At 50.0% G+C, this 24,394-nt stretch overlaps 1 protein-coding gene across 15 annotated transcripts in view; it reads left to right on the top strand.

Moving 5' to 3' along the window:
- Znf516 (zinc finger protein 516) overlaps positions 1–23,681 on the top strand; it is a 96,153-nt gene extending 72,472 nt beyond the window's left edge. For 12 of the 15 annotated variants that reach the window (XM_052201511.1, XM_052201514.1, XM_052201512.1 and 9 more), the window contains 4 exons: positions 5,276–6,739; positions 11,474–11,593; positions 12,796–12,863; positions 19,726–23,681. In XM_052201511.1, the coding sequence (XP_052057471.1) occupies positions 5,276–6,739; positions 11,474–11,593; positions 12,796–12,863; positions 19,726–19,785 (1,712 nt within the window). In that variant the 3' untranslated portion in view covers positions 19,786–23,681. The remainder of the gene's footprint in view (positions 1–5,275; positions 6,740–11,473; positions 11,594–12,795; positions 12,864–19,725) is intronic. The other 3 variants (XM_052201518.1, XM_052155154.1, XM_052155155.1) reach the window with 3 other exon arrangements.
- The last annotated feature ends 713 nt before the right edge of the window (positions 23,682–24,394 follow it).

The following is a 24,394-nucleotide window of genomic DNA, read 5'->3' as shown; positions in this document are numbered from 1 at the left end:
CCCAGACTCAAAAGATGAATCATGGTATGCACTCACTAATAAGTGGATATTAACCTAGAAAACTGGAATACCCAAAACATAATCCACACATCAAATGAGGTACAAGAAGAGCGGAGGAGTGGCCTCTTGTTCTGGAAAGACTCAGTGAAGCAGTATAGGGCAAACCCAGAACAGGGAAGTGGGAAGGGTTGGGTGGGAAAATGGGGAGGGAAGAGGACTGATGGGACTTTCAGGGAGTGGGAGTCCAGAAAAGGGGGAATCATTTGAAATGTAAATAAATATATCAGTAAATTAAAAAAAACAAAAACAAACAAACAAACAAACAAAAAAACTAAATGTGCATTTTCAGAAAATGAAAGGCCCAGGCCCTCAGCGACCCTTAGAACCAAGGGCAGGGCTGCACACTGTTAGCCCAGGACGGTGTGGAGGTCTGGAGGAGGGCAGAGGGCTCTTCATCAGATCATGATGACTGCAGAAAAAGGGCTGAGTGGTGTATCTGTGAGTCTGCCTTCTAAGCTGAGCCTTGTTCTGGAAGTGCGAAAACCCTCTGACACTCAGGACTCGAGGCATTGTGAAAGTGACCCTTCCTGCTTGTGTGGGCAGGACTGACTAGTCCACTACACTGATTGACAGATTGGATTTCCCTTTTTAGTTTCCCTGTGTGGTCAACATTAATTTTTAGTCATTCACTATGCTGTTTCCATCTTCACATTATCCCCAGAACTAGACACAGCCATGGTAGGAAGACCTTTGTGGTGCTCATGCTGGTTTTATGCGTTTTTGTAAAGTTGACAAAACTTTTTTAATGCAGAACTCTCTTTGAACACATGGGGTAGGTGAATGACCCTGAAGGAAGAAGGAAGAAATGACTGCCTGAGGGCTTGTACTTTAGAGATAGTCTCTCTCCAGATGTGGTGGGACAGTTTCTGATGTAGTGGTGACCACTGTGGGAATCACACAGTGCACTCTTGGATTTATTTTTTAATTATCGTGGTCTATATGCTTATAACATGCCTTAGTGTATCTTGATGCTTATACTTATGAGTATACATATATACATTTATTCTCATGATTTGGATTGTTGTAAAAAGAGGTCATTGAAATGTTCAGTCATGTTTTTATATGTCTCACAAAAAATTCTCCAAGAGTGTAAATAAATCTCTTTTAGGCAATTTTATTTGTTTGCTTTTAGAATTTTTAAGTCCCTCCCTCCCTCCTTCCCTCCCCTCCTCTCTCTCTGTGTGTGTGTGTGTGTGTGCATACAGCTTTTGCATATGCAGAAGCCATACCAGAGGCCAGCTCTATGGAGCCAGCTTTCCCTGCCTGTATCTGGGGACTGAGTGTAGAGTCTCAGGCTTTGCTTGGGCCCCTGACACAACAGTGAGCCATCCCATTCCCCCCAGCAGTTGATAATTGTAACACAGAATTCAAAGCTTTAGGATTTTGATGTTTCAGAATTTTAAGCTCTTAGGAGTTTTGTATCATAGAGATTCTGATTTGTGGGTTTCACGGTTTGAGGTCATGAGGTGTGAGATTGTGTCCTCCAGGATTGTGGCCCAGTGCCTCTCCTGTGATCCGAATCTCAAGGCAGGTGTGTAGGGCTGTCCTTGGAGTCTAGGGCTGTTCACACGGCACATACGTTAGCCTCCCTCTCGCTTGGTATTTCTGTTTTTCCTTCTGTAGTTTTTCCCTGCTAGTTTCCAGGCTTGTGCCTTCTGTCCTGCCAGCGAAGGATTTGGTCTTTGGTCCTTGCTGTGGTCATGGGTGGGTGAGGCTGTATAGGCGCTGTGTGGGTGAGTGAGGCGCTGTGTGGGTGAGTGAGGCGCTGTGCGGGTGAGTGAGGGGCTGTGTGAGGGGCTGTGTGGGTGTGTGAAGGGGCTGTGTGGGTGAGTGAGGGGCTGTGTGGGTGAGTGAGGAGCTGTGTGGGTGAGTGAGGGGCTGTGTGGGTGAGTGAGGGCCTGTGTGGGTGAGTGAGGGGCTGTGTGGGTGAGTGAGGGGCTGTGTGGGTGAGTGAGGGGCTGTGTGGGTGAGTGAGGGGCTGTGTGGGTGGGTGAGGAGCTGTGTGGGTGGGTGAGGGGCTGTGTGAGGGGCTGTGTGGGTGTGTGAGGGGCTGTGTGAGGGGCTGTGTGAGGGGCTGTGTGGGTGGGTGAGGCGCTGTGTGGGTGGGTGAGGGGCTGTGTGAGGGGCTGTGTGAGGGGCTGTGTGAGGGGCTGTGTGAGGGGCTGTGTGGGTGTGTGAAGGGGCTGTGTGGGTGAGTGAGGGGCTGTGTGGGTGAGTGAGGAGCTGTGTGGGTGAGTGAGGGGCTGTGTGGGTGTGTGAGGGGCTGTGTGGGTGAGTGAGGAGCTGTGTGGGTGAGTGAGGGGCTGTGTGGGTGTGTGAGGGGCTGTGTGGGTGAGTGAGGAGCTGTGTGGGTGGGTGAGGAGCTGTGTGGGTGGGTGAGGGGCTGTGTGAGGGGCTGTGTGGGTGTGTGAGGGGCTGTGTGAGGGGCTGTGTGAGGGGCTGTGTGAGGGGCTGTGTGAGGGGCTGTGTGGGTGGGTGAGGAGCTGTGTGGGTGGGTGAGGGGCTATGTGAGGGGCTGTGTGAGGGGCTGTGTGGGTGGGTGAGGCGCTGTGTGGGTGGGTGAGGTGGTGGACAGCCCTGTGTGCATGGTTTGACGTTTTGTCGTACTTCTCCTTTGTGAGGTTCCACAAACATGTATCTTAGCTGTCCTTACTGAGTCAGCCACATTGTCCTTGACCCCAAGACTGGAGCAGCTGCTTGTCCAGGCCTCTTCTTACCTCCTGAATTTTCAGCTTAGAACCTCTCATGAGGGAAGTCATATCATACACGGACTTTTATAGTACACTGCCAAACACAGGGTATAGTACTTAGAAACTGTACCTCAGGAAGAACGCCACAGATGTGCATGGGATGGTTGCTAACTGTGTTTTATCCATGCTGATGTGTCTTGTCAGCCACCAGCCCCCGGCCCTGAGCAGTTCGAGCCCTTGCAAGCCAAGCCCACATATGCGTCAAGGACTCAGTACACAAATATAGTGAGTAACCCCCTTAGGGGCCTCTGTGTGTTCTGTTGTCATGGAGAATACTCAAGAGACACAGATGTGTCCCCAGACCTGGTGGCACTGAGGTGAGCAGGGTGGCTATGCACTGCCTGCTTGGGAACCCATGGTTTTCAAACCCTGCGTGTCTCATGCTTGCTGGGCTCCAGAGTGGCCCCTGCTCTCTGCGTCTATGTCTGAGCTGAGAATCGCGCGCGCGCGCACACACACACACACACACACACACACACACACACACACACACAGGTTTCTCCTCTGTTGTCCTGTGGGTAGAAGGAGGTTAGTCATTCAAGACTTGTGGGTGGAGCCAAACCCCTGAAATTGAAGAATAAACTATTCAGAAGTGTTTGGTTTCACAAAGAAAATTTCACTCATGGTGGATGCCTCAGACTAGGAAGTACTAAATTGTCAGGTTCTTGGTTTTTGCCCTGGAAGGAGAGAACTGAAGTCGGCACTGTAGTGTTCTGGTTTCCACCCCATGAAAAGTCAACGTAGAGGGGAAAACTTTCGTTTGGCGTATAGAAGGCCGCTCTTCAGTTCAGGGTGTCAGACTTAAGGAGCTTTTCATAGTCTGGTTTCCAAAGCCCCTACTGAGGGAGGAGCCATGGTTCTGGGGTTCCTGTGGGGAGCTGTAGTTTCTGTATCCATGACAGGTGTCAGCTTCCTCCCAGTGCAGTCTGGGTCTTTACCATCATCTCCTAGAAGCTGGGCTCAACTTCTTCATGTTCTCTTTTTTTCCTTGTTTCCCTAAACTCTACATGCAGATTATGGCCATGGTATCTGTAGTGTGGTTTGAGACCACTACCTTTTGAGATAGCTGCTTTCCTTCCCTGACAGAGTCCTTTGATATAGTTCTTCTGATAGAATTACCATGTCGTATCTCTAAAAACACAGAGAAACTCTTAAAAGAACCGAGTACACACCTGCATCCTGCCTGATACCCCTGACCTCTCAGTGGTCTCTAAGGGTTAGGGCTATGAGCTGAGGACAGCTGTGGTCTCAATGGTGATAAAGAGCCTTGTGCTGCCTAGTGAGGACTTGGATGTTTGCAGGGCACTTCCTGAGGATTCAGACCCAGGTGTGAGTAAACCTAGGACACCAGTGCACATTCAAAGGAGACTTGCTGAGCCATGTCCTGGTCACTGTAGGACTGACAGCAGAGTCTAGTCCTTCCCATGGTGGTCCTTTCTAGACAGGGGACTGGCATGGAATCTGCAGGCCACCCTTCCCACCAGTGCCCTGAGCTCCCCACGAGCAGTGGGAGCCCAAGCTTAGGGCTATGCCCAGGACTCCTCACCTGTCTGGTGACCGTAGGTGACACTGTAGAGAGAGAGAGAGAAACAGAGCCTGTGCGTGTGCGCAGGCCTTTGAAGGGGACTTAATATCAAGATTTTAGAGTTGAAAATTGGCCTTCAGGATGCAGAGTCAGGAGGCTAGGTTGGTTACGCTGTGGCTGCAGTGGCTGCGGTTGGCACTGGGGTTCTGGAAACTGTTTCTCTCCTGCTCTGTGTTCTCAGCATTACGGGGCCTCCCTGCTGGTTTTTACCACAGACTCTCTGTGGTGACCACAGATTGCATAGTGCTTTCCCTGCAGAGAGTTCCAGAATGTGCAGAGCACCGTGTGGTTACACTTAGGCCCCTTCCTTAGCTTCTTGTAAAGTTATTAGTTACTTGTGTATGTGCATGGAACTGCACATGTGCGACAGGGCGACATGAGATCAGAGGATGGCCTGTGGGAGCCGATGTCCTCCTTCTAAGCCATGCGGGCCTGCAGTGCTTGCTTCCTGTGTGGATCTCGGGATCAGACTCCTATCTTGAAGTTTGGCAGCAAGCAGCAAGTGTCTTTACCCAGCGAGCCTCTCACCATCCCTCAGTTTCTAAGTACAACTTCTCTTTAATCAATAGTGGCATGTAGCTACATGTAACAAGATAATATTTCTTTGCCCATCTTTGGGTCATTTTAGTTGGTTGAAAACTGGCTGCCTGTCTGGTTGAGTATTACCTCTCTCTGGTTCATTCCTGACAAATCTGTTGAGAGTAAACCCAAGCCCAGGACAGGGTTCTTGCGGATGCAGGCCCTGGTCCTGAGATTAAGCAGGCCCACCCTGGAGTATTCCTCAACCACTCCATCCCCTCAGCCTCAGCAGCTCCCCTCCCCCCAGCCTCACCACCTCCGGAGAAGTACTTAACAATTTTTTACATTTTACATCCTGCAGGGGGCCAGCCACACCACTGCTGCTCTTCTGAAGAGGTAGCACCCACCATGCTCTCCAATGGAGACCAGAGTCACAAACTTGGAAATGACCTGCCAGAGAAAGACGTCAGCGAGCCCAAGGTGGGGACTGCCACGTCCACGCCGCCGCCTGTGTCCATACTTGAAAACAGCAGCAGAGAGCCCGCCAAGGGTCCAGAGCAGCATAGATATTCTCTTGACTTAAAGATGCCAGCATTTCACCCCAAGCAGGAGGTGCCCAGCACTACTGACCGGGTGGACTTCCCTCCGAGCGTGGACATACCTAGCCTACAGCACCCCTCGGACAGCCAGGCTGGGCTTTGTAAAGAGAAGCTGTCCGATTTGCACAAGGAGCACTGTGGGGCAGGGAAGCGGGCATCTGCCCCTGACCTGGTCCCACTGGACTTGAGCATGAGGTCGAACCGGGATGACCCCAGCAGTAAAGACGCCTGCTCCCTGCAGGCGGCCCTGGTCATTCACCCGTGTCCTTACTGTAACCACAAGACCTACTACCCCGAGGTCCTGTGGATGCACAAACGCATCTGGCATAGGGTCAGCTGCAGCTCTGCAGCTCCTCCTTGGACTCAGCCTAGTGGCCACAAGAGCATTCGCAGCAACCTGGTTTTCCTTGCTCGCAGTGGGCGCACAGGCCCTCCGCCTGCTCTTGGGGGCAAGGAGTGCCAGCCCCTGCTCCTTTCTCGCTTTGCCCGCACCCAGGTGCCAGGTGGGGTGCCAGGATCAAAGGGCAGCTCTTCTCCCCTTGGGGTGACCACGAAAGCCGCTAGCATGCCCAAGAGTAAGGACGGCCATTCTGGGGGCCCCTGTGCTCTGTGGGCCTCTGGCCCCGATGGGTATCGACAGACCAGAGCGGGCCATGGCCAGGAGCCGCCCAGTGCTGCAGTGCCGGGGCCCCTGGCCAAACCCAAACAGGAGACCAGCTCCAGGTTGGCACCTTCCCCAGGCAGTGGGGGCCTCAGCAGAAGTGCCACCCCCACACCCTCAGTTATAACCCGTGTTGGCGCCCAGCCCTCAGCCAATAGCAAACCAGCTGAGAAACTCGGGGTCCCGGCAGTGGGGACTGGCTTTACCCCTCCAAATAAGCACAGTGCCCCAGACTCTCTGAAAGCCAAATTCAGTCCTCAGCCTCAGGGTCAGCCTCCCTCGAAAGGCGAAGGAGGCTCTCCTCTACCTCCCCGAGAAACCCCTGTGAAGGCGGCCCAGGAGCTGAGAACATTGGCCAGCTGTGCAGCGGGGTCCAGAGGGGATGCGGCCTTGCAGGCCCCAGCTGGTGCGCCTTCCACCTTACACTCCAGCAAGCAGGAGCCGGCAGCCGAGGGGCAGGAGAAACGCTTGGACATCCTCAGTATCTTTAAGACGTACATTCCAAAGGACTTCGCCACACTCTACCAGGGCTGGGGTGTCAGCAGCCCTGGGCCTGAGCACAGAGGTAAGAATGCTTGGCTCCCCCTCCCTGGCTCTCTGAAGGTCATGGTAGGCTTACCTTCTTGCCTGAGCCTTCAGGGCAGACACCAGGAGTTGCTGCCTCCTCTTGACCTGGTACCCTAGATCTCAGCGAGTCGAAGACCGCAGCCAACGGTCTTCGACTGCTCCCTTACTGTGTACGGTAAATTAGAAACCCACTGTTTGCTGTGTTCTACAGCTTGACAGAAGCAGACAGACCTGACCACACATGTCACTTTACAAAACGTTCACTGTGCTTGTCCATTGAAGGGACTAGGAGGTCTTTCTTTTGTGCATAAACAATACGAAAGATGGATAAGCAATCCCTGCGGGCAGGGTCTTGCAGGAAATGGATGTATGCATAAAGAACGGAGGCTTGAGCTGTCCCGATTCCCCAGGCAAGACTTAATGTCGGCTCCACCCCTCCTCCCGAGTCATTCTTCACGGTCGGCAGAAGTCTGGTCAGGTCGCCCGCCCGTAGGCTTGGGCCCAGTTGTGTTTTGGATTTTGGATCCTTTGAGATTTTGGAATAGTTACCTATACATAGTATCTTAAGAATGTGGCCCACATCTAAAAACAACATTGATTTATGTCTCATGAACCTTTCACACTCAGTCTGGAGGAGGAGGGGTGGGCGCGGGCTGGGGGGGGCAGTGATGTTAGTTTGTCCCTGCACTGATGAGAGGCAGGTTTAAGGTTTGGAGTATTTCACACGGATGTTCGTTTGGAGTTTCAGCAGCCAGTCCATTCACGAGAACGTCCCGGTAGGTCTCTCCAGCCAGGTGGGTGTGTCTTGGAATCAGTCATCCCGTGCCACGGTCCTGCTCCTGAGTGTAATGGAAGAAGGCTGCTTTCACTTAGCATGTGTACCATGGGGAGCGTGCGGAGACAGCCGGCCAAGATAAACTCAAATGGGAGACAGGAAGACTGTCAGTTCAAGGACAGCCTTGGTATATAAGCAGGACCCACGTCACAAACCAGATCAGTCCACTCTGCTTATTCCCGTGGCCCTAAGCCTTCCTGGAGAGGGGTGTTGGTCACAGGAACAGCTTCCTTACTCTGAAGCAGCTGTCTTTGTAAACCAGTGCCTCAGATGTAGGGCGTGGGGAGGACTAGAGAGATGTGCCGCAGGGACCCCAGTTAGTAACAGCGCTCTCTGTGGGTGCTGGTGAGCCAGCCACCCCCTTGATTTGGGGGTGTGTCTGTGACTGGTGAGGTTCCCCCTTTTCTTACTCAGTTTTGGCTGTGTGAGTGGTTCTTGGTTCCCACAGCCCTGTGCTGTTGCAGATTGTCTCTGTCATGTGAAGTGTCACTATGGCTGGCTGTGGTAGGAAGCTGCCCTTCATTCTTCTGGAGAAGACCCTCCTGGAAGCCACAGCAGGAAAGCCACCATTAGCCTGCCTAGTCCTCGGCATGTCTTCTCCGTTGTCCCAGCCTCGTGAGCTGACTTGGATGTAATACCATGTTTTAGTGACTGAACCAGACAGTAGCCATTTGATATAGTTACCTGCTGGTGGCCTCTATGATATGTGTGGCTCTTGACCTGCCAATGTACACCTCGGTGAGCTAGGCAGCCAATGATACCATACACAGGTTGCTATAAAATTCTGAGTTGCTCAAAAGTATCTTGTATTTGGCTAGAAGACTCCCTTGAGAGCAATAAACTTCATCTTGTCCTCCTAGAACCTTAGGTTGTGAAGGCAGGGCCTCCACAGTTAAAGCCATGGCTTGTATTGAAAGCCCCCACCTCTGTGGCCACGCTGCTCTGCGTCGGGCAGTCTGGGCAGTAGCTGCAGATTTCGCATGGCCCAAATGACGCTTCTGTAGGGCGGGCTGTGGAGCCTCCACTTCCCCACAGGGCACAGAAGAGCAACTGTTGTCGCCTCAGGCTGGACCCCGCTTTTCAGAGCAAACCCCACTGCATTCACTGTCTTGCGACAGAGCGACCACAGAGTCTGGAAACATGGGCTGTGACAGAAGTGGTTTGTTAATTCAGTAGTAATAGAAAGTCACTGTGTTTCCAGTCTGACCCACTTGTATTACATGATAATACAGACTTCAGACAGGGAAAAGAGATAATTCTAGATAAAATAATATGCACGTTATTATTGGAACTTAAAAAATGATCTATACTAAGGATATGACAGGCATGAATGTCTCATTGTTTCGAGTAACCTTCTGGCCTTGTGTTCCTCCTTACACATCACACATCACAAGGTAATAAGAATCATGGGCAGACTGCATGTGTCTCTCTGCATGACCAGGGCTGTTTCCTCACTGTGGACACTGTCGTCTCCTACAGCCTGCAGTTCTAGGGAAGCAGGTCGCAGCTGTTTGTTCCAAGGTTGTCTTCTGTTCAAATGGAAGACAGTTTTGTGTAACTCAGGATTCTACAGCAGCTTGGGTGTGGTCTCAATGGCTGTAATGAGCAAGAGTCCTTTCTTAAAATAGTAAAGTGAGTGAGCTGGTAAATGTGTGGGCTATGTGTGTGAGGGTAGGGGCTGTGTGTGTGTGTTAGTATGGGGGGCTGTGTGTTAGCATGTGTGTGGCTGTCTCTGTGTGTTAGTGTGTGTGGGGCTATGAGTGGTAGTGTGTGGGGGCTGTGTATGTTAGCGTGTGGGGAGCTGTGTGTGTTAGTGTGTGTGGGACTGTGTGTGTTAGTGTGTGGGGCTGCGTGTATTAGTGTGGGGGGTTGTATGTGTTAGCGTGTGGGGGGCTATGTGTTTTAGTGTGTGGGGGCTATGTGTGTTAATGTGTGGGGCTGTGTGTATTAGTGTGGGGGCTGTGTGTGTTAGCTTGTGGTGGGTTGTGTGTGTTAGCATGTCGGGCTGTGTGTATTAGTGTGGGGGGTGCTGTGTGTGTTAGTATGTGTGGGGGGCTATGTGTTAGCGTGTGGGGGGCTGTATGTGTTAGTGTGTATGGGGCTGTGTGTTAGTATGTGGGGCTGTGTGTATTAATGTGTGGTGGCCTGTGAGTGTTAGTATGTGGGACTGTGTGTGTTAGTGTGTAGGGCTGTGTGTATTAGCATGTGGGACTGTGTGTGTTAGCGTGTGGGGCTGTGTGTATTAGCGTGTATGGGACTGTGTTTTTGTGTGAGACTGTGTGTGCTGGTTCAGTGAATACATCCTAGGGCAGTAGGGGGAAGATGGACAGTGACTGAGGTGTGCTGTGGCAGGGCAGCTGTTGGCCCTGTCTGTGTCATCACTTGGTGTCTCAGTATGTGGTTGGATGAAGTGTTTTGATGCCATGAAGTATACCTGGAACATTCTACAAGAGATGTAAGCAGAAGGTTCTTAGGCATTGAGCTCAGGAGGACATGAGCGGGACAAGACTGAATGGTCCTAGAGAGGAGCGTAGGTCACCACATGTCAGCCACTGGCTGAGATGCATGCGGGGCACTAACTCGCAGGATCCAGGCTTGCTGACTGGGCACTGGGCTCCACTGCCCAGCATTCCCTGTGCTCCTTCTCTGGGGTGTAGACCACACGTGCTCCCTCTGTAGTTGGCCTTGCTGCCTTGTGGATTGCGTTTCCATTGTATTCCCTGTGCAGTCTGACACAGTTTTACTTTTCTTCCCTGTATTTGTGGGTCACATGTAGAAAATTATTGTTCCAATCAAGAGTTAGGATGAGGCCAGGTGACATATGACCTCCCCCGATCATCTTCCCCTTCCACCATGAGCACTGATCTGTTAGGATAGGTCATTCTTCGTGTTTCCGTGTGTTCCTGAGTCGGAGCACAGGGAGCACAGGGCCTGAGCCTGCATCACCTTCCTCACCTGCACAGTGACGAAGGGGAGGCTGTCTATGTAGCTCCTGTCTGTTGAGCTTGGGGACCTGGGGGACAGTCCTGGAGGCCTGCTGTAGTAGGTACGCTTGTGTCTTCTGCTTGCCATGTCACCTGTCAGATGGTAGGGATGTAAACAGACAGGTAAAAGAAAACGTGTGAAAGAATTGTGGCCCCAAAGAAAGATCCATTTGCTAGTTCCGGTTTCCTGCTCCCACTCCATTGCATTGCTGAGACAACACGCACTGCAGCGGGTATTACAGGACGGGGAGGGACCAAGGGAGCCTGACATACTCTAGAGCCCTTTCCCGCCTAAGCCACATGATGCTCCTGCCTCCGGGAAGCCCAGAACCCAGCTAGAGCAGAAAGGTGTCTGTTGCTCTGTCCTGCCTTGCTGATAGACAGCCTACAGTGGAAGCTACCGCTTGCTGCCTGCTGTGAGCCAAGGGCTTGTTCTTTCCTGTGCTAGAGGCAGATATGGAGGAGGCCATAGTGGGCTGGCTGCTGTTCGCTGCTCTGCATCTGTCTACTGGGAGTGCAGCTGTGGGCAGTGGGCTCTGGTCCTCGTCACTTCCTGCTATCTCAAGACCATCTGTGTGACACTATGTCACTGTCATTTATTTGCTACACTGCTTGACGGAGCCAGGTGACATCTGGGTGGTGCACATAGTCCAGCAGTGACACCCGGCCCGTCTTGGCTCTGGGTCATTTGTTTAACCCACTGTAATTTATGCATCCTTGCAGTCTGTGTACCTGGCCTGTCAGCTGAGCCAAGGTGAGGCTGACAGTTGTCACAGAGTCAGTGGTAGCTTCTCACACTAACATGTCGGACAGATTAATGATGTCCTCCTCTCTCCTCCCCCTTCTGCCCCCCCTCCTCCTCTTCTTCCTCCTCTTCCTTCTCCTTTTCTATGTGGTACCACATCACTGACAGGGATATCACTAACAGGGACACCACGGACACAGGCCCGCCAGGGAGACTTTGTCTGTGTGGAGTGCGGCAAGAGTTTCCTTCAGCCCAGCCAACTCAGGGCCCATCTTCGGGCACACACAGGTACCACAGCCCTTAGCCATGTGACTGGCCAATGCCAAGTGTGTGTGTGTGTGGGGGGGGGGCAGTCAGGGGTATTTTCTAGTCTCATTTTGTTGTTGTGACAAATACTATGACAAAACAACTCAGAGAGGAGAGGGTTTATTTGGCATATACTTCCATGTCATGTCCTGTCACTGAGGGCGAGAACTCAGGGCAGACAGCATGCAGGCCATGCAGGCATTGCCCTTGCTGGCTCGCTGACTCACAGGCCTGGGCTTGACTAGCTTTCCTTAGCTAGCCCAAGATCAGCTGTCTATGGATGGGCCCGCCCACAGTGGACTGGATCCTCCTGTATCCATTAACAATTAGGATACTGCCTGACAGACATGCCCATGGCCTATGTGACCCAAGCATTCGTCAGTGAGCGTCTCTCTTCCAGGTGACTCTAGTCTGTGTGAGGCTGACTAACTAGCACAGAGCCTTTTCTGCTAGTCACTGCCTGTCACCTTGGGCATATTTAGGTTCCGGCTTTGCCAGAGCTTTACTGTGTCATCTGCCTACCTCTCAATTGACGCTCAGTCGCCTATTCAGTACCCGGCATGGCTTTTTGGGTTAGGTTGAGAAATACCTATTTGTGTATGTTCCCTTTAACATGAGTCGACCTTCAGAAATGGATGTGCTAATGAGTTACCGTTGCCACCATCAGCAGCAGCAGCCAGATGTCCTCTAACTCACGGCCTGGTGACTCCCATCCTGATGGACAGAGCTAGTGTACGGATATGTGTACGGAGACTCCTTGTCAGATCAGCAGTGTCCTGAAACACCTCCAGACCTCTCTATAAATCTGGCCCGAGACCTGCACGGGCTACCTGTATGTCATGACAGTCAGGAGTCTTAGCGAGATGGGTACACTGTCTAGCAGTGTGACACACACATCCACAGAAGTCAGCCTGATGCCCAGTGATGCAGGCTGCGTCATCAGCAGGGCAGAAAACAGGTCCCTTTACCACACACTTGTAACTCATGTTGCTACTGATTGCTTTCCACAGAGCGGCATCTCTGTGCAATGTTAGGCGCCCACTGTTGCGGGTTCTCACTGTAAATATTCTGAGGAGTGGAAGTTTTCCAGGTGCAGGCTAGGTACTGTGTGCCTCTGTGGAAGTCCTTCCCCTGACGGCCTCCTTGACGGATGTTCTCTGCTAACAGACCCTTTGTTCCCACAGTGGTGTTTGAGTGTGACGGTCCACGAGATTCTGAAGTTCACACAGCCTCCACGGATGCCCCTAAACAAGTATGTCCTATGCTGCATGTCTGGTTGTCAATGTGGTGTCTTCAAACAGTTGGAGCACAGGCTTCTCCAAAGCATCTGTGTCTGGTGTGGGCAGTGGACATGTCAGCCAGGGCTGTTGATGGTTGACCAGAAAACAGGAGGCCACATAGCTATCAGTTGCTACAGACCTGCCCATGATGGCTGATAGGGAGGGGAGAGTTGGCAGTGACCACTAGTAACAAATACATGACAAGTCCTAGTTATTTTCCATGGTGTGTGGGTCTAAGTTGGCCTGTGAATAAATCCTGTCCTGCCTCCTCTAAGAGCAGTACTTTTGGATTCGTTTGTAAGAGATGCCTCTCAAAGATGTTGATCTGATGTTTCACAGCTGTTTGACCTGGTAAAACAAGGCCCTTGAGCATCGGCCCCTAACACCTCTCCCGCCAGCGTATGACTGTGGAGATGCGCCATTGGCTGTGCACAGGCATGGCAAAATCCCGTGCTGTGCTTGGGTCAGAGTGTGCCTTGGGGACAGAACAGCTGCTCGATGTTTCTCTTCTGTCACCCCAGGCGGACAGTCTGCGCTGTCTGGGACCTTCTGCCTGCCCTCCACCCTCCCACTGTCTTCGTCCTTCACACCACTAGGGATTCGGCTCTGTGTGCCTGACCCCCAAAGTGTGCCAGGTTCTGTAATGAAAGGAAGGATTAAGGCCTGTAGTGACACATCAAGGAACTTGTCAGGATTATTTTAGCTTATTTCAGTAAAACATGTAAACATGTAAAGCAGTTCCTTTGTGGTAGTGATAGGGTTTTAAAGTGAATGTAATCTCTCCTGAATACTGACTAGAAAAGTTGCCCAGCATAGAGCCTGCTCCTGCATCTGGTTAGTGCTGTCCTAGCAGACCTAACCACGGGCTACAGAAATGTCCCCTGAGAGGTATGCAGGATGCAGTGACAGGAGGTCCTCTGACTAGAGGACTGCTTTTGATGCCACAACTAGAGTGACTCGTAGGAGCTCCTGCTCACAGCAGCCCTCAAGTCCACCACAGGCTGGCTCACATCTGCTAAGTGTGTCTGGTGGAGCAGGATGAGACAGGCAGAGCTACCGGTAACTAGTTTCCTAGAGCTGGTGGCCGCACTTGATGTGACTAGCCCTTCCCCAGCCTGTACCCCTAGGGGAACCTGAAGATAGAACCTTCCTTCTATCTACTATCTACCAAGATTATGGGCTGGCTTCTTCCAGAGTTACTTTTATTTATCCTGAGTATTTATATTAATTGTTACTGCTTCCTGGTTCTGACAGAGAAAGATGCTGATATGGCCTCTGTCTCTAAGCTTGGTGTTGCCTTGTTACGCTGCCTGCCCTCCTCTTCCCATCGGGCTCAGGGCCATCTGGTGCTGACTCTGGTAGAGTGGGCCCAGCCCCAGGCACGTATTTGCCTTGCCACAGCCTCGGCAGGTCAGCTCTCTTTCTGAGAGGACAGAACCGTCTCCGGCCTTAGGTTTGTCCCAGGCTGACTCACCCTTCTTACAGTACCTGACTCTAAGTTCAGGTATGAGAGGGCCTGAGAGGTGACAGTTGGTTTAATTCCATTTTTTAAGGTCATGTGCTCCAGTCCCCCTATACCTCTCTTACCTTGAAAAGTAGTTTTTGTTCATTTTACATAGAATATTCTAGGTCTTTATGGAAATCCCATTTTTGTTAATGTATTTTGGAACTGTAAGAGTCTTAAAGAGTTTTGTTGTCAGGAGATCACATCTTTAATAAGTTGGGGCGTTAACTATGTTCTTCCTTCCTCCTGGTTCTTGTGTTTCATGCACAAGTGCAGTTGTGAATTTAGGACATGTTAATTTGGAACTAGCTTATGTCACTGTTAATTCCAGGAATGTATACTGTTGCTCCTGTCAAAGAGCTTTCTAACACCAGCTAATCAATATTCATATTGGGTAGTGGACAAGGAAAGCTAGGAATCTGGGAGCTGAGATCCTCACCCCTAGCCCTGGGTGAATGAATTTCCAGATTAATTTCATGTTCTTTAAGAAGCCTCTTAGCAACACCAGTAGGGATACCTAGTAAGCAGGTAACTTGGAAGAAAGATCAACAGCAGTCTCTATGTTTAATTGCTGTTTGCTTTCACATACGAGGCCAGCTGAGCAGGCACCGAGGCCTGGATGCAGAGTTTGGAGAAGGTCTCACTGTGGATGGGGTGAGTCTCCTCTCCTGTGTGGTGTTGACTGTTGGAAGGCACCCATCTGACACAGGACACACACACTGTAAGGGAGTCTTTGTTGCCAGATACTCTAGCAATGGACGGTTGTCTAAATAATGGAAGAAAACTCTCAAGCAGCGCTAGTACAGACCACAGCAGGCCGCTTGTCTCTGTGGACAGGACAGTCCCCCGCCAGGGACTGTCAGTACTAGCTTGTGCTAAGGAACAGCCTCTGTCTTCGCTTCCCCCAGCCTTTTCAAGATGTGCTGATGGGTTTGTGGGGGCTGATTTTGCTTTGTTTGAGAGACCACTTGCTACTTATTTATAATCCAGGAGAATCAATGGCTTGAGTCGTCTTGCGAACATGGTGTTCCCAGTAGCTCTTCCTGCCTGTTGGTACACTGAGGTATTGTATAGAGAGCTACAGAACGACTGTCACAGCTAATATTGTCAGTGTAGAGGATCTAGAGTCATCTGTGAGAGCAGCTTTGGTATGTCTGAGAGCGTAGCCAGAGCAGGCTAGGTGTGGTGTGACGGCAGCACCAGGCTGAGTACTGCGATCCTGGTCTGTGTAGACGGTGAACCAAGCTGTGCACTCTCTCTTCCTTCAGCTGCTCCTCCCATCTCCTACTTCCTGACAGAGCATGTGGTGTGACAGCTGCCTGCAGCTCCTGACACCAAGACTTCCCTGTGATTTAGATTGTATGCGTGAACTGTGGACCAAAATTCCCTTCCTCCCCGTAGTTGCCTAAGCTGGTATTTGGACATAGCAGCTGAAGAGTGACTAGTACACACTGATTTTGGATATCAGCATTTTAGTTTCCCATATCAGATTTAGAGACCCCCAGGATGCCACAGTTTCTGGTGACAAGATGGAACCAGCATGGGCTCTGACGGCCTCTGAAGGGATGCTTGCCCACTGTCACCTCTCAGGCCCTCTCAGACCGGGACTCGGAGTGCGGGACCTAGTTTCCTGGTGTGTCCGAGGGTAGTCTCTCCCTGAGCACGTCTGTGTAGGCCTGTCGCAGGTCACCTATGTCTCCTTTGTGATGCCCATAGCCTCTAATGGGAGGTAAGAGGCTGAGCCCCGGGACTTAGGTCATGAGTCTGCAGAAGACACTGTGGTCATGTGGCCTGTCCTCTTAACTGCTACTAGTTCTCAAGAATTGTAACAAACAAGATAAAACACAAACTTAGGACACCGTGACCCTGAGTTGAGGAGCCACCTCCATGGGAGGGTGCTGGGGGGAGGCAGGCCTCCTCAGGACGCCGTCGCACCTTTGTGAAGACGAGCCTTCACAAGCATGAAGAGTCTTCTAAACCATATTTCCAGGGAGAGTTGGCCTTCATTTGCTTAAAGACACTGGCTGCATGCATCATGTCCATGTTTAGGTTCCTGTAATCTTCAGCCATTAGAAAATTTGCCATTAGAAAAATAAACGTTTTTGAAAAATGATATGTTAAAGTGTGGCTATTATTATTGGCCCATAGTAAAACCTGTCTGATATTTCAGAGAAACAGTTTTTAACCATTATTGTCCAACAATTCTAAGTTACAATAGCAGCTGGTGGTAGCTTGGTGGGTGGGGTACTTGCCGGCAAGCCTGAAAGCCCCCCAGATCCTGAAGCTGGAAGGACAAGCCCTCTCCTGCACACAGCCCTCTGACCTCCGCATGTACCACATGTGCGTGTCCACATGTGGACACACTGCAGATACATGCAAGCACTGAGATATTTCAAGAGAAGATGTTGTGCTTTTGAAACCAACCTCCTAATCCTACCGCCCCCAGTTTAGAGTTTGGCTGTGGTATGAAATACAGTGTTTTTACTTGTCTGGATTTATCGTCAGAATTAAAAAACTATGATTAATTGTTTATTCTTCATAATTGTAAGTGTTAGCTTAAGATAGTTAAGCTGGAGAAATAATTCCATTAATCAAATTAACAGAAATATAACAGCCAATGGCAGCCTCTCCACATCATTCACAGCGTGCGCGCGCAGTCGGGTGCTCAGGTGGGCGGGTGTGTGAACCTGCATCTTTGGTCCATGTTCACCAGTGTTTGTGGGGTTTTGGCATCAGGCTCTGATAGCTAGGACTGAAAACATGACTGAGCAGTTACGAGCAGTGGGTTCGATTCCTAGCACCCACATGGCAGCTCACAGCTGTCTGTAATCCCAGTTCCAGGGGATCTGATACCCTTACACAGACATACATGCAGGCAAAACACCAAGGCATGTAAAATAAAGATAGATAAGTCATTAAAAAAATTTTTTTACAAAGAAAGATTATTTAAAAAAAATTCTCATAGCTAATGCAAGTTGAAAGTCTTATTCATAAAACCTTAAAATCAGATAAGCGCCCTTGTTTCTCCAAGTCTACTATTGTGTCGATGTGATGAGCTCATGAACGCCCTGGCTAACTGACGGCCAGCTGGGTGAGGCCAGGGTCCCCACGTCCGGTGCTCAGGTGTGAGTTAGCACCACAGGCCTTGCTCCAGGGCCTGTCTTGTGTGCACCATGCAGCCCTGTGGCTTGTGAGCATGCCAAGCACACGCAGCCATGACTGTGCAGTTGGTCCCTTGTCCTATAAAGAAAGGAGGGGAAATTGATTTCATCCGTCCAGCCCTAGACACCGAAACATCTTAGGAATGACACTTCAGAATACACAGCTGTGAAAAGCAAAACCCGGTGTCCCTAAAACCCTTGGGAGAATCAGCTTGCATCTGCTCAGACTATTACTGTAGATCTGTCCACCATGTTTAACTCATTCCTTTGGATCCCTACAAGGGGAACTGTATTCATGGTCCTATCATTGATGGTCCTGATCAATGAGTGGTCTTAGATGACTCTTCGGAATTGAGGAATGGGAACCCATCTCTTCCAGTGTGAGGGAAAAATGCCAGTTTCTATGGCTATCTTACAGCATGTACCTTGTGTGGATTTTCAGGCTTTGTAGACCTGGGACAAATGCTTTGAAAACTTTCTGAGCTGTGTGGCCTTCAGTCCTTTGCTAGTGGAAGGCTGTCCCGTCTCCTCTGTCCTACCCCAGGACTAGTTCATATGTTCTGTACAAAGGTAGAAGCCACAGGTAGATGTGTCCTGGGGTAGTCTGTGTGGACTCCAGATGTGCACAGATTCCTCTGTCCTGGAACCTCTCTGGTGGTCTGTGTTTGCTGTTGGAAGGTGTTGATGAGTGATTAGCAATCCAGAACTCTACCCCTCATTATTTTTTGTGAGAGCTCAGTGTTTGTGAACACAGTTAGAACTGGTATCCTAGAGGTGTGCTGCTTCTGGCTCGCTCCTGAGAGCTTGGGTATGCTGTATCACCATGCAGTGGTGTCAGACATCCCTGCTGGTCTACAGCAGGAGGCTCACCACTACCTAGACATCTCTCCTGGTCTACAGCAGGAGGTTCACCACTACCTAGACATCCCTCCTGGTCTACAGCAGGAGGTTCACCACTACCTAGACATCCCTCCTGGTCTACAGCAGGAGGTTCACCATTATTACCTAGACATCCCTCCTGGTCTACAGCAGGAGGTTCACCACAACCTAGACATTTCTCCTGGTCTACAGCAGGGGGTTCACCATTATTATCTAGACATCTCTCCTGGTCTACAGCAGGAGGTTCACCACTACCTAGACATCCCTCCTGGTCTACAGCAGGAGGTTCACCACTACCTAGACATCTCTCCTGGTCTACAACAGGAGGTTCACCATTATTACCAAGACATCTCTCTTGGTTGACAGCAGGAGGCTCACCATCTGCCTGAGTTTGTTACTTTTTTAAATGCTGTTTCCTGTTCTTCAAATCAGTCACTGGCTGCATTGCCTCTCAGACACATTCTCTGAGAATATTTCTGATTTATGCTTTGTGTTGACCAGTAGGCATTGTGTGTGAGACCAGCTTTTAATACTTTTCAGAAATGTTAACTAAAGAGAACATGCCAACCAGCTTCCCTTCCTGTGTGTTCCTAGGGTTCCCATAGACCTAGCTGGAGACAAGAGCTTCCTGTGGGCGGTGGCTTGTGGATGCATGTTGGTTTCACTTCTGCAGGATTTCAGCTAGGTTGATGGTGTCAGGAGAGACTCATCCTGGCATGCCGCTCTGCCCTCAGCTGGGATGTGACAGTGTTCAGACACCTGTGCACCCGTCACTCAGCAGTACTCCACAGCTCACCTGACTTACAGCACAGCTTTTCTGCCTCTCTGCTGTGGGACCTTTTTGGAAGAATGGAGGGAAGCGCTCTCATCTGATTTTCCCAGATCACTGAGGGCACCACAGGCTGTTCTTCTGTTCATGCGAATCCAGCTTCACCCTGAGAAATAACTGTTCACCTGGGATCTGCCCTGAACCCTACACGTGCACTTTTCCAACCCCTGTGCTTCCCGTTCGGCTGATCTGTAGCCTCTGATCAGAGGCAAGTCTTCCACTGAGGTTTGCTATTTGGAGCCTGCGATGCTTTCTGAGCCTGAGAATGGTTTTCTAGAGCTGCCCCTGGGGAAGGCAGTAAGGTGAAAGCAGAGTGCTTTATGCTGGTGTGAAACGAGCCACCCTGAGATCAGAGGGCTTCACCGCACCCGTGCTTCTGCGTCTTCTAAGAAAATTAATAAGAAAATAGTCTTGAGAGTAGAAACCAACTGAACTTGCCTGTTCTTTTCTTTCTTTTGCAGGGGAGAGACCATACTACCCCAGGGACTGTGCCGGCAGGGCCCCTCCGGAAGGGGACCTAGAGACACGCCTCCAGCGCCCGGCCCCATGATAGAGTTGACTGTGGCCTCACGGGTGACTGGAAGGCTCCCAGCAGTCACCATGGCCACTTTGGGGAAGAAGATCCAGGGTCTGCTGACCTTAGACCTGGGAGCTGTTGCGCTAGAGAGACCCAGGGAGATGCCTCCCTTGGTAACGATTAGGGACAGCGAAGATGCTATGCCTAGAATTCTGTGTAGCTCTCTCACATACGTGTATGTGCTCATCAACCATGGCCTGTGTTTCCTCATAATAAGCAGTGGTATTGGCAGGCACAGTAGGAGCTCAAGGAGTCTGTATTACTCAAGACAGGCATGAGACACTGGAAAAAAGATACTGGTGTGTTTGGATGGACTGAAGGCTGGCACTGTGCGGAGGGAGGTCCAGTGCTTAGGACAGGTGACTGTCAGGGTGTGCGGAGTGCAGGGGTCTGCACTCCTGCCTCTCCCTGCCTCAGTGGGTACTTAAGATAGCAGGTGAGACAGAGGGGTGTTCAGGTGGTGTTCCCGTGCTGTGGAGATGAGCTTGGAGAAGCAGGCGGGCGTGCGGGGCGGTGAGGTCCTCACCATTAGGAGTCTGGCCACGACCCTCTCTGAGCTGCTCTGCCCTGCCATGCTGCCTTCTCACCGTCTGGGCCACCTTTGGCTCAGGAAGCACTGCAGAGGTGGGAACACATAGAAATCTGCTTTGGAGAAGAAGCATTAGTTGAACACTAAGAGGAGCAGGTGTCTTTTTTATTCTCAGGACCTTTTTTGTAACAGGGCTACATTCTGCAAACTGCTCACAGAAGACTCCATGTCTTAACAGATTAAGCCACTGAATCCTCCCAATTTGGGCCTGTTTTGGTAATGGCAGAAGAATCCTTGAGCAGATTGGGGGCCCTAGATCATTAGGGTGCTAGTGCTCTAGAACCTTCTCCCCCCCCCCCCCCCCCCCGCTCCATCCCAGCAAATAGATGTCTTTCCCCTTTGGGCCTGGTGAGCACCACTGGACAAGTGACTTTGTTCACAGATTAATGGGGGGCACCAGGCCTGAGGGCGAGGACGGCTTTATATACCTCTTCCTTAGTCACGCAAGTTCACGTTTCTGCGGTGGGGTGAAGGCCCGAGCAGAGGCCCTGAACCCACGCGACGTGCGCAGTCGGAACTGTATGCCGCAGGTAGCAGCGATTCCTTTCCCTGTTGCTGTGACACTGTGTGTGATGGCGATACTTCTGCAAGTTCCAGATGTTTGCACATATGATTTTATGCATTATCAAAAATTACCGCTGCCTTGAATGAAAACGTTCTGTGAAATTTTTTGCAAAAGCTTTACTAGTTTTTTTTTATTGTGAAATTTTGTAAAGGCAGGAAATGGATTAAGACGAGCATGCTAAATATATTTTTCAAAAAAAGCAATAATTTTACATGTACAGAAATTATCATAACCTTTAATACTGGTGAGAGCGACAGTTTACTTAACCCAGTAATGGATCAGTGCGGTTTTTGTAGGAAATGGGCTTCTGATACAAAGACTTGTTTAAACACACATGTATACATGAACCCTGGCGTGTGGTTTCTCTGTTCTAATAATCTGTTGGATATTATTATTATTATTATATTATTATTATTATTGTTATTGTTAGCTAATGTTTGATTCCAGATTCTATTTGTTACTGTTTTAATTACTTGACTGTTCAGGTGACTGCTGCACTTGCAAGCAATGCAATGTTAACTGGCTAGCAGATACATATATACATATATCTATCTATATGTATATATATAATTATTATTTTTGACTTACGTTTTCCTGATATTCCTACACCAGGTATGTATGAGAATGGCTTGCTGTGTGGAGTGCTTGGGCATATCAATCATTCTGAGACGTAAATTGGAGCAGGTTGCAGAGACACATTCCTCTCTCTGCCCGCCCGCCCGCCCGCCCGAGGCAGCGCCTCTCTATTGATGGTGTTTGTTTGTTTTGATAGGTTCCCCAGCGCTTCTGCACTCTCTGGCTTTTTGTTTCCTTGGCTGAAAGTGAAGGTGAGAGTTAGGAATGTCAGAGCTTGTGATTCGGCCCATCTATTTCTGTGTTTTAGTTATTAAACAATTCTGTACACAAAGGGACACGGAGGTGTCGTCTGCGTTTTTCCTGTGTCTGAAGCCGCACTTGGCATTGAGAACTGGAAGGTCTGTCTTCTGGTGACTCTCCTTCCCAGGGTCTGGCGGGGAAAGGGGTGCCTGAGGTCCCTGCAGCTGAGCGAGCTCTGCCTGGAGAGAGAGCAGCCAATCTCAGGATGACCCGCCCCTCGAAGCACAGAGATGCAAGGTTCTCCTGTAGCCACAAGGCCATGAGGTCCCCCAGTGCTCACTCCTGGGACCAGCCCTGTGCCGGCCTGGCTCCTCCTGGGACCAGCTCTGTGCCGGCCTGGTGCATGGCCTCTTTGTCCCACTGGCCATCAGTATTGGACTGGCTTTTTAATTTGTTTATGTCAGCTCAACAATAGTATTTAATATGATTTGTGTTTCCTTATTTATTTAGCCAATCTGTTTTGATTTGCCTCCTCCTCCCGGGGTAATTCCCACATTCTGACTGTTACAGATTTCCTACTACCTCTATGAATCTTCTGTCTCCTTGTTTCCTGATGGGGTTTTTACAGTGTTGCGTCTAATGTAACTTAGACAATAAAGGGTTTGGTTGTCTACACTGCAGCCGCTCTGTGTGTCCCCTGCCCTCTCCACCTGCGCTCTTCTGACTCCTGCCTCGCTCACTGTCACCAGCTCAGCTCCCACTGTCCCCTGCTTTACTGTGTGACATGTCTTCTCTTACATTCTTCCTCATTTCAAGTACACATTACACATAATGGAGTTTCTCAAGATATTTCATTCTTAATTCCGAGAATGAAGGGTTACGTTCACAAATAGTAAGTATGTTGTGGACGCTGTCCCCCTGGGGAGTTGCTCACGGCACCTTTCCACACTTCCGCTAGTTCTTGGAAGTCTCTTCAGTCTTAGGTGGAGACATTTCAGCCTCTCCTGCGTAGTACAATTTCCAAGTCAAGTGGACTTTGCCTTTTTTGGTTCTGAAAAGTATTAGATATTTTAAGAAGCTTCCCTAATAATTGCTTATTTATTTTTTTAAGCCCGAAGACACTGGTTTCTGGAAATAAGGTGTTCCAGGTGGCACAAGGCTACTCCATAAAACTAAAAGAGCTCTGCTGTCCCAGTGGGCTGTAGGGATGCCCCTTCCCCTGGGCTGCTGTGTGTACACTGCAGTGTCTCTGTAGCTGGGACTGGAGTCACGCTGCTTTTATGGCTGCAGGTGATCAGCCCCAGCTCAGCACCACGGGGCAGGCAGCAGTGATCTTTTCACCTCCTGGGAACCAGGAGAGTTGACACCTCTCTGGGCGGATGAGGGTGTCTTCCAGGTCAGACAGTGAATGCAGTTCCCCAGGAAGGAAACTCACTCTGGACCTGTAGGACAAGACCCTCCCTGCCAGCACCTGAAGACCGTGTTTTGTTGTTTTAATGTTTATAAATCAGGCAATTTCTAATTGTAACTTTTATTCACTGAGGAAAAAAACAACCATGCCCCACAGACAAGGCCTTCCGGTGACATGTTTTTGACACTAATGATTAATACACTGCAGAGCCCTGGGACAAGCCTGCGTGGAGTGACCGCCAAGAGACACGTTCCTTCTTCCCGACTCGGCTAATCATTCGTTGGTGTGGGAAGCAGAAGCCCAGAGAGTTTGTATTTCTTTTTAAAAACACAGTTTATAATGCTATATTTTGTACTCTTTATATTAGAATTTGTAACTAGATTGATGTATTTAACTATTTCTGAGAAAAATAATTCAATGTTACAGCTGTGTGATTAAAAAGTATTTAGATAAAACATATTCACTCTATTGGAATTTGAAATAAATAAAAACATCTTGGAGTTGTAAGACATTTGCCCCTCCTTTAGAAGGTGGCTTACATCATTTGACAGCCTGTTTTGACCTGTGGTTATTTCTTTTTATTGGCTGAACATAAGCCCAAATTTTACTGTTTTTTATTTGTACAGTTTTACAATAAAGCCATGGGATAATTCATCAGAAAAGAGGCCAGAACGGACAGCCCTGCCCCAGCCTTTGGTGGACTCCAGATAGCCCTTTTCTGGTTTTTTTTTTTGTTGTTGTTGTTGTTGTTTTTTTTTTTTAATGGAAAGTGAAACTCAATGTTTGCCACACTTCTAAGCACAAACATTGTTTGGAAGATTGGAGAAGCCCTTAATGCAGCGGGACTTACAGCTCTGTGTGGGGAGGGGTCAGGGTGCCGCCAGCCTTGCCCGAAGATGCTGTGCTAGACCTGGCATAGAGTGGCCTAGGGCTTCTAGCCTTTGGATTAGGTAATAAAAATAGGGAGTCTGGCCATCAGATGCCTAACTTAAAAGAGTGTTTTAAAGGTAAAAGATGTATCTGCATGTCTCTGGACACCCCGAAAAGCATGAGCAGGTACTGGGGATGGCTTCTGGTGGCATGGAAATGAGGTCTGGCCGCCACCGTGCTGTTTGTGGCTCACCTGAGCACAGAGCCACGGGTAATGTTGCTTGCACCCACTTCTGCTGTGC

The sequence above is a fragment of the Apodemus sylvaticus genome, chromosome 13 (assembly GCF_947179515.1).
Source record: "Apodemus sylvaticus chromosome 13, mApoSyl1.1, whole genome shotgun sequence".
Taxonomy (NCBI): Eukaryota; Metazoa; Chordata; class Mammalia; order Rodentia; family Muridae; genus Apodemus; species Apodemus sylvaticus.
Note: the sequence above shows the minus strand (reverse complement) of the source record. Positions and strands in the feature narration are given on the sequence as shown.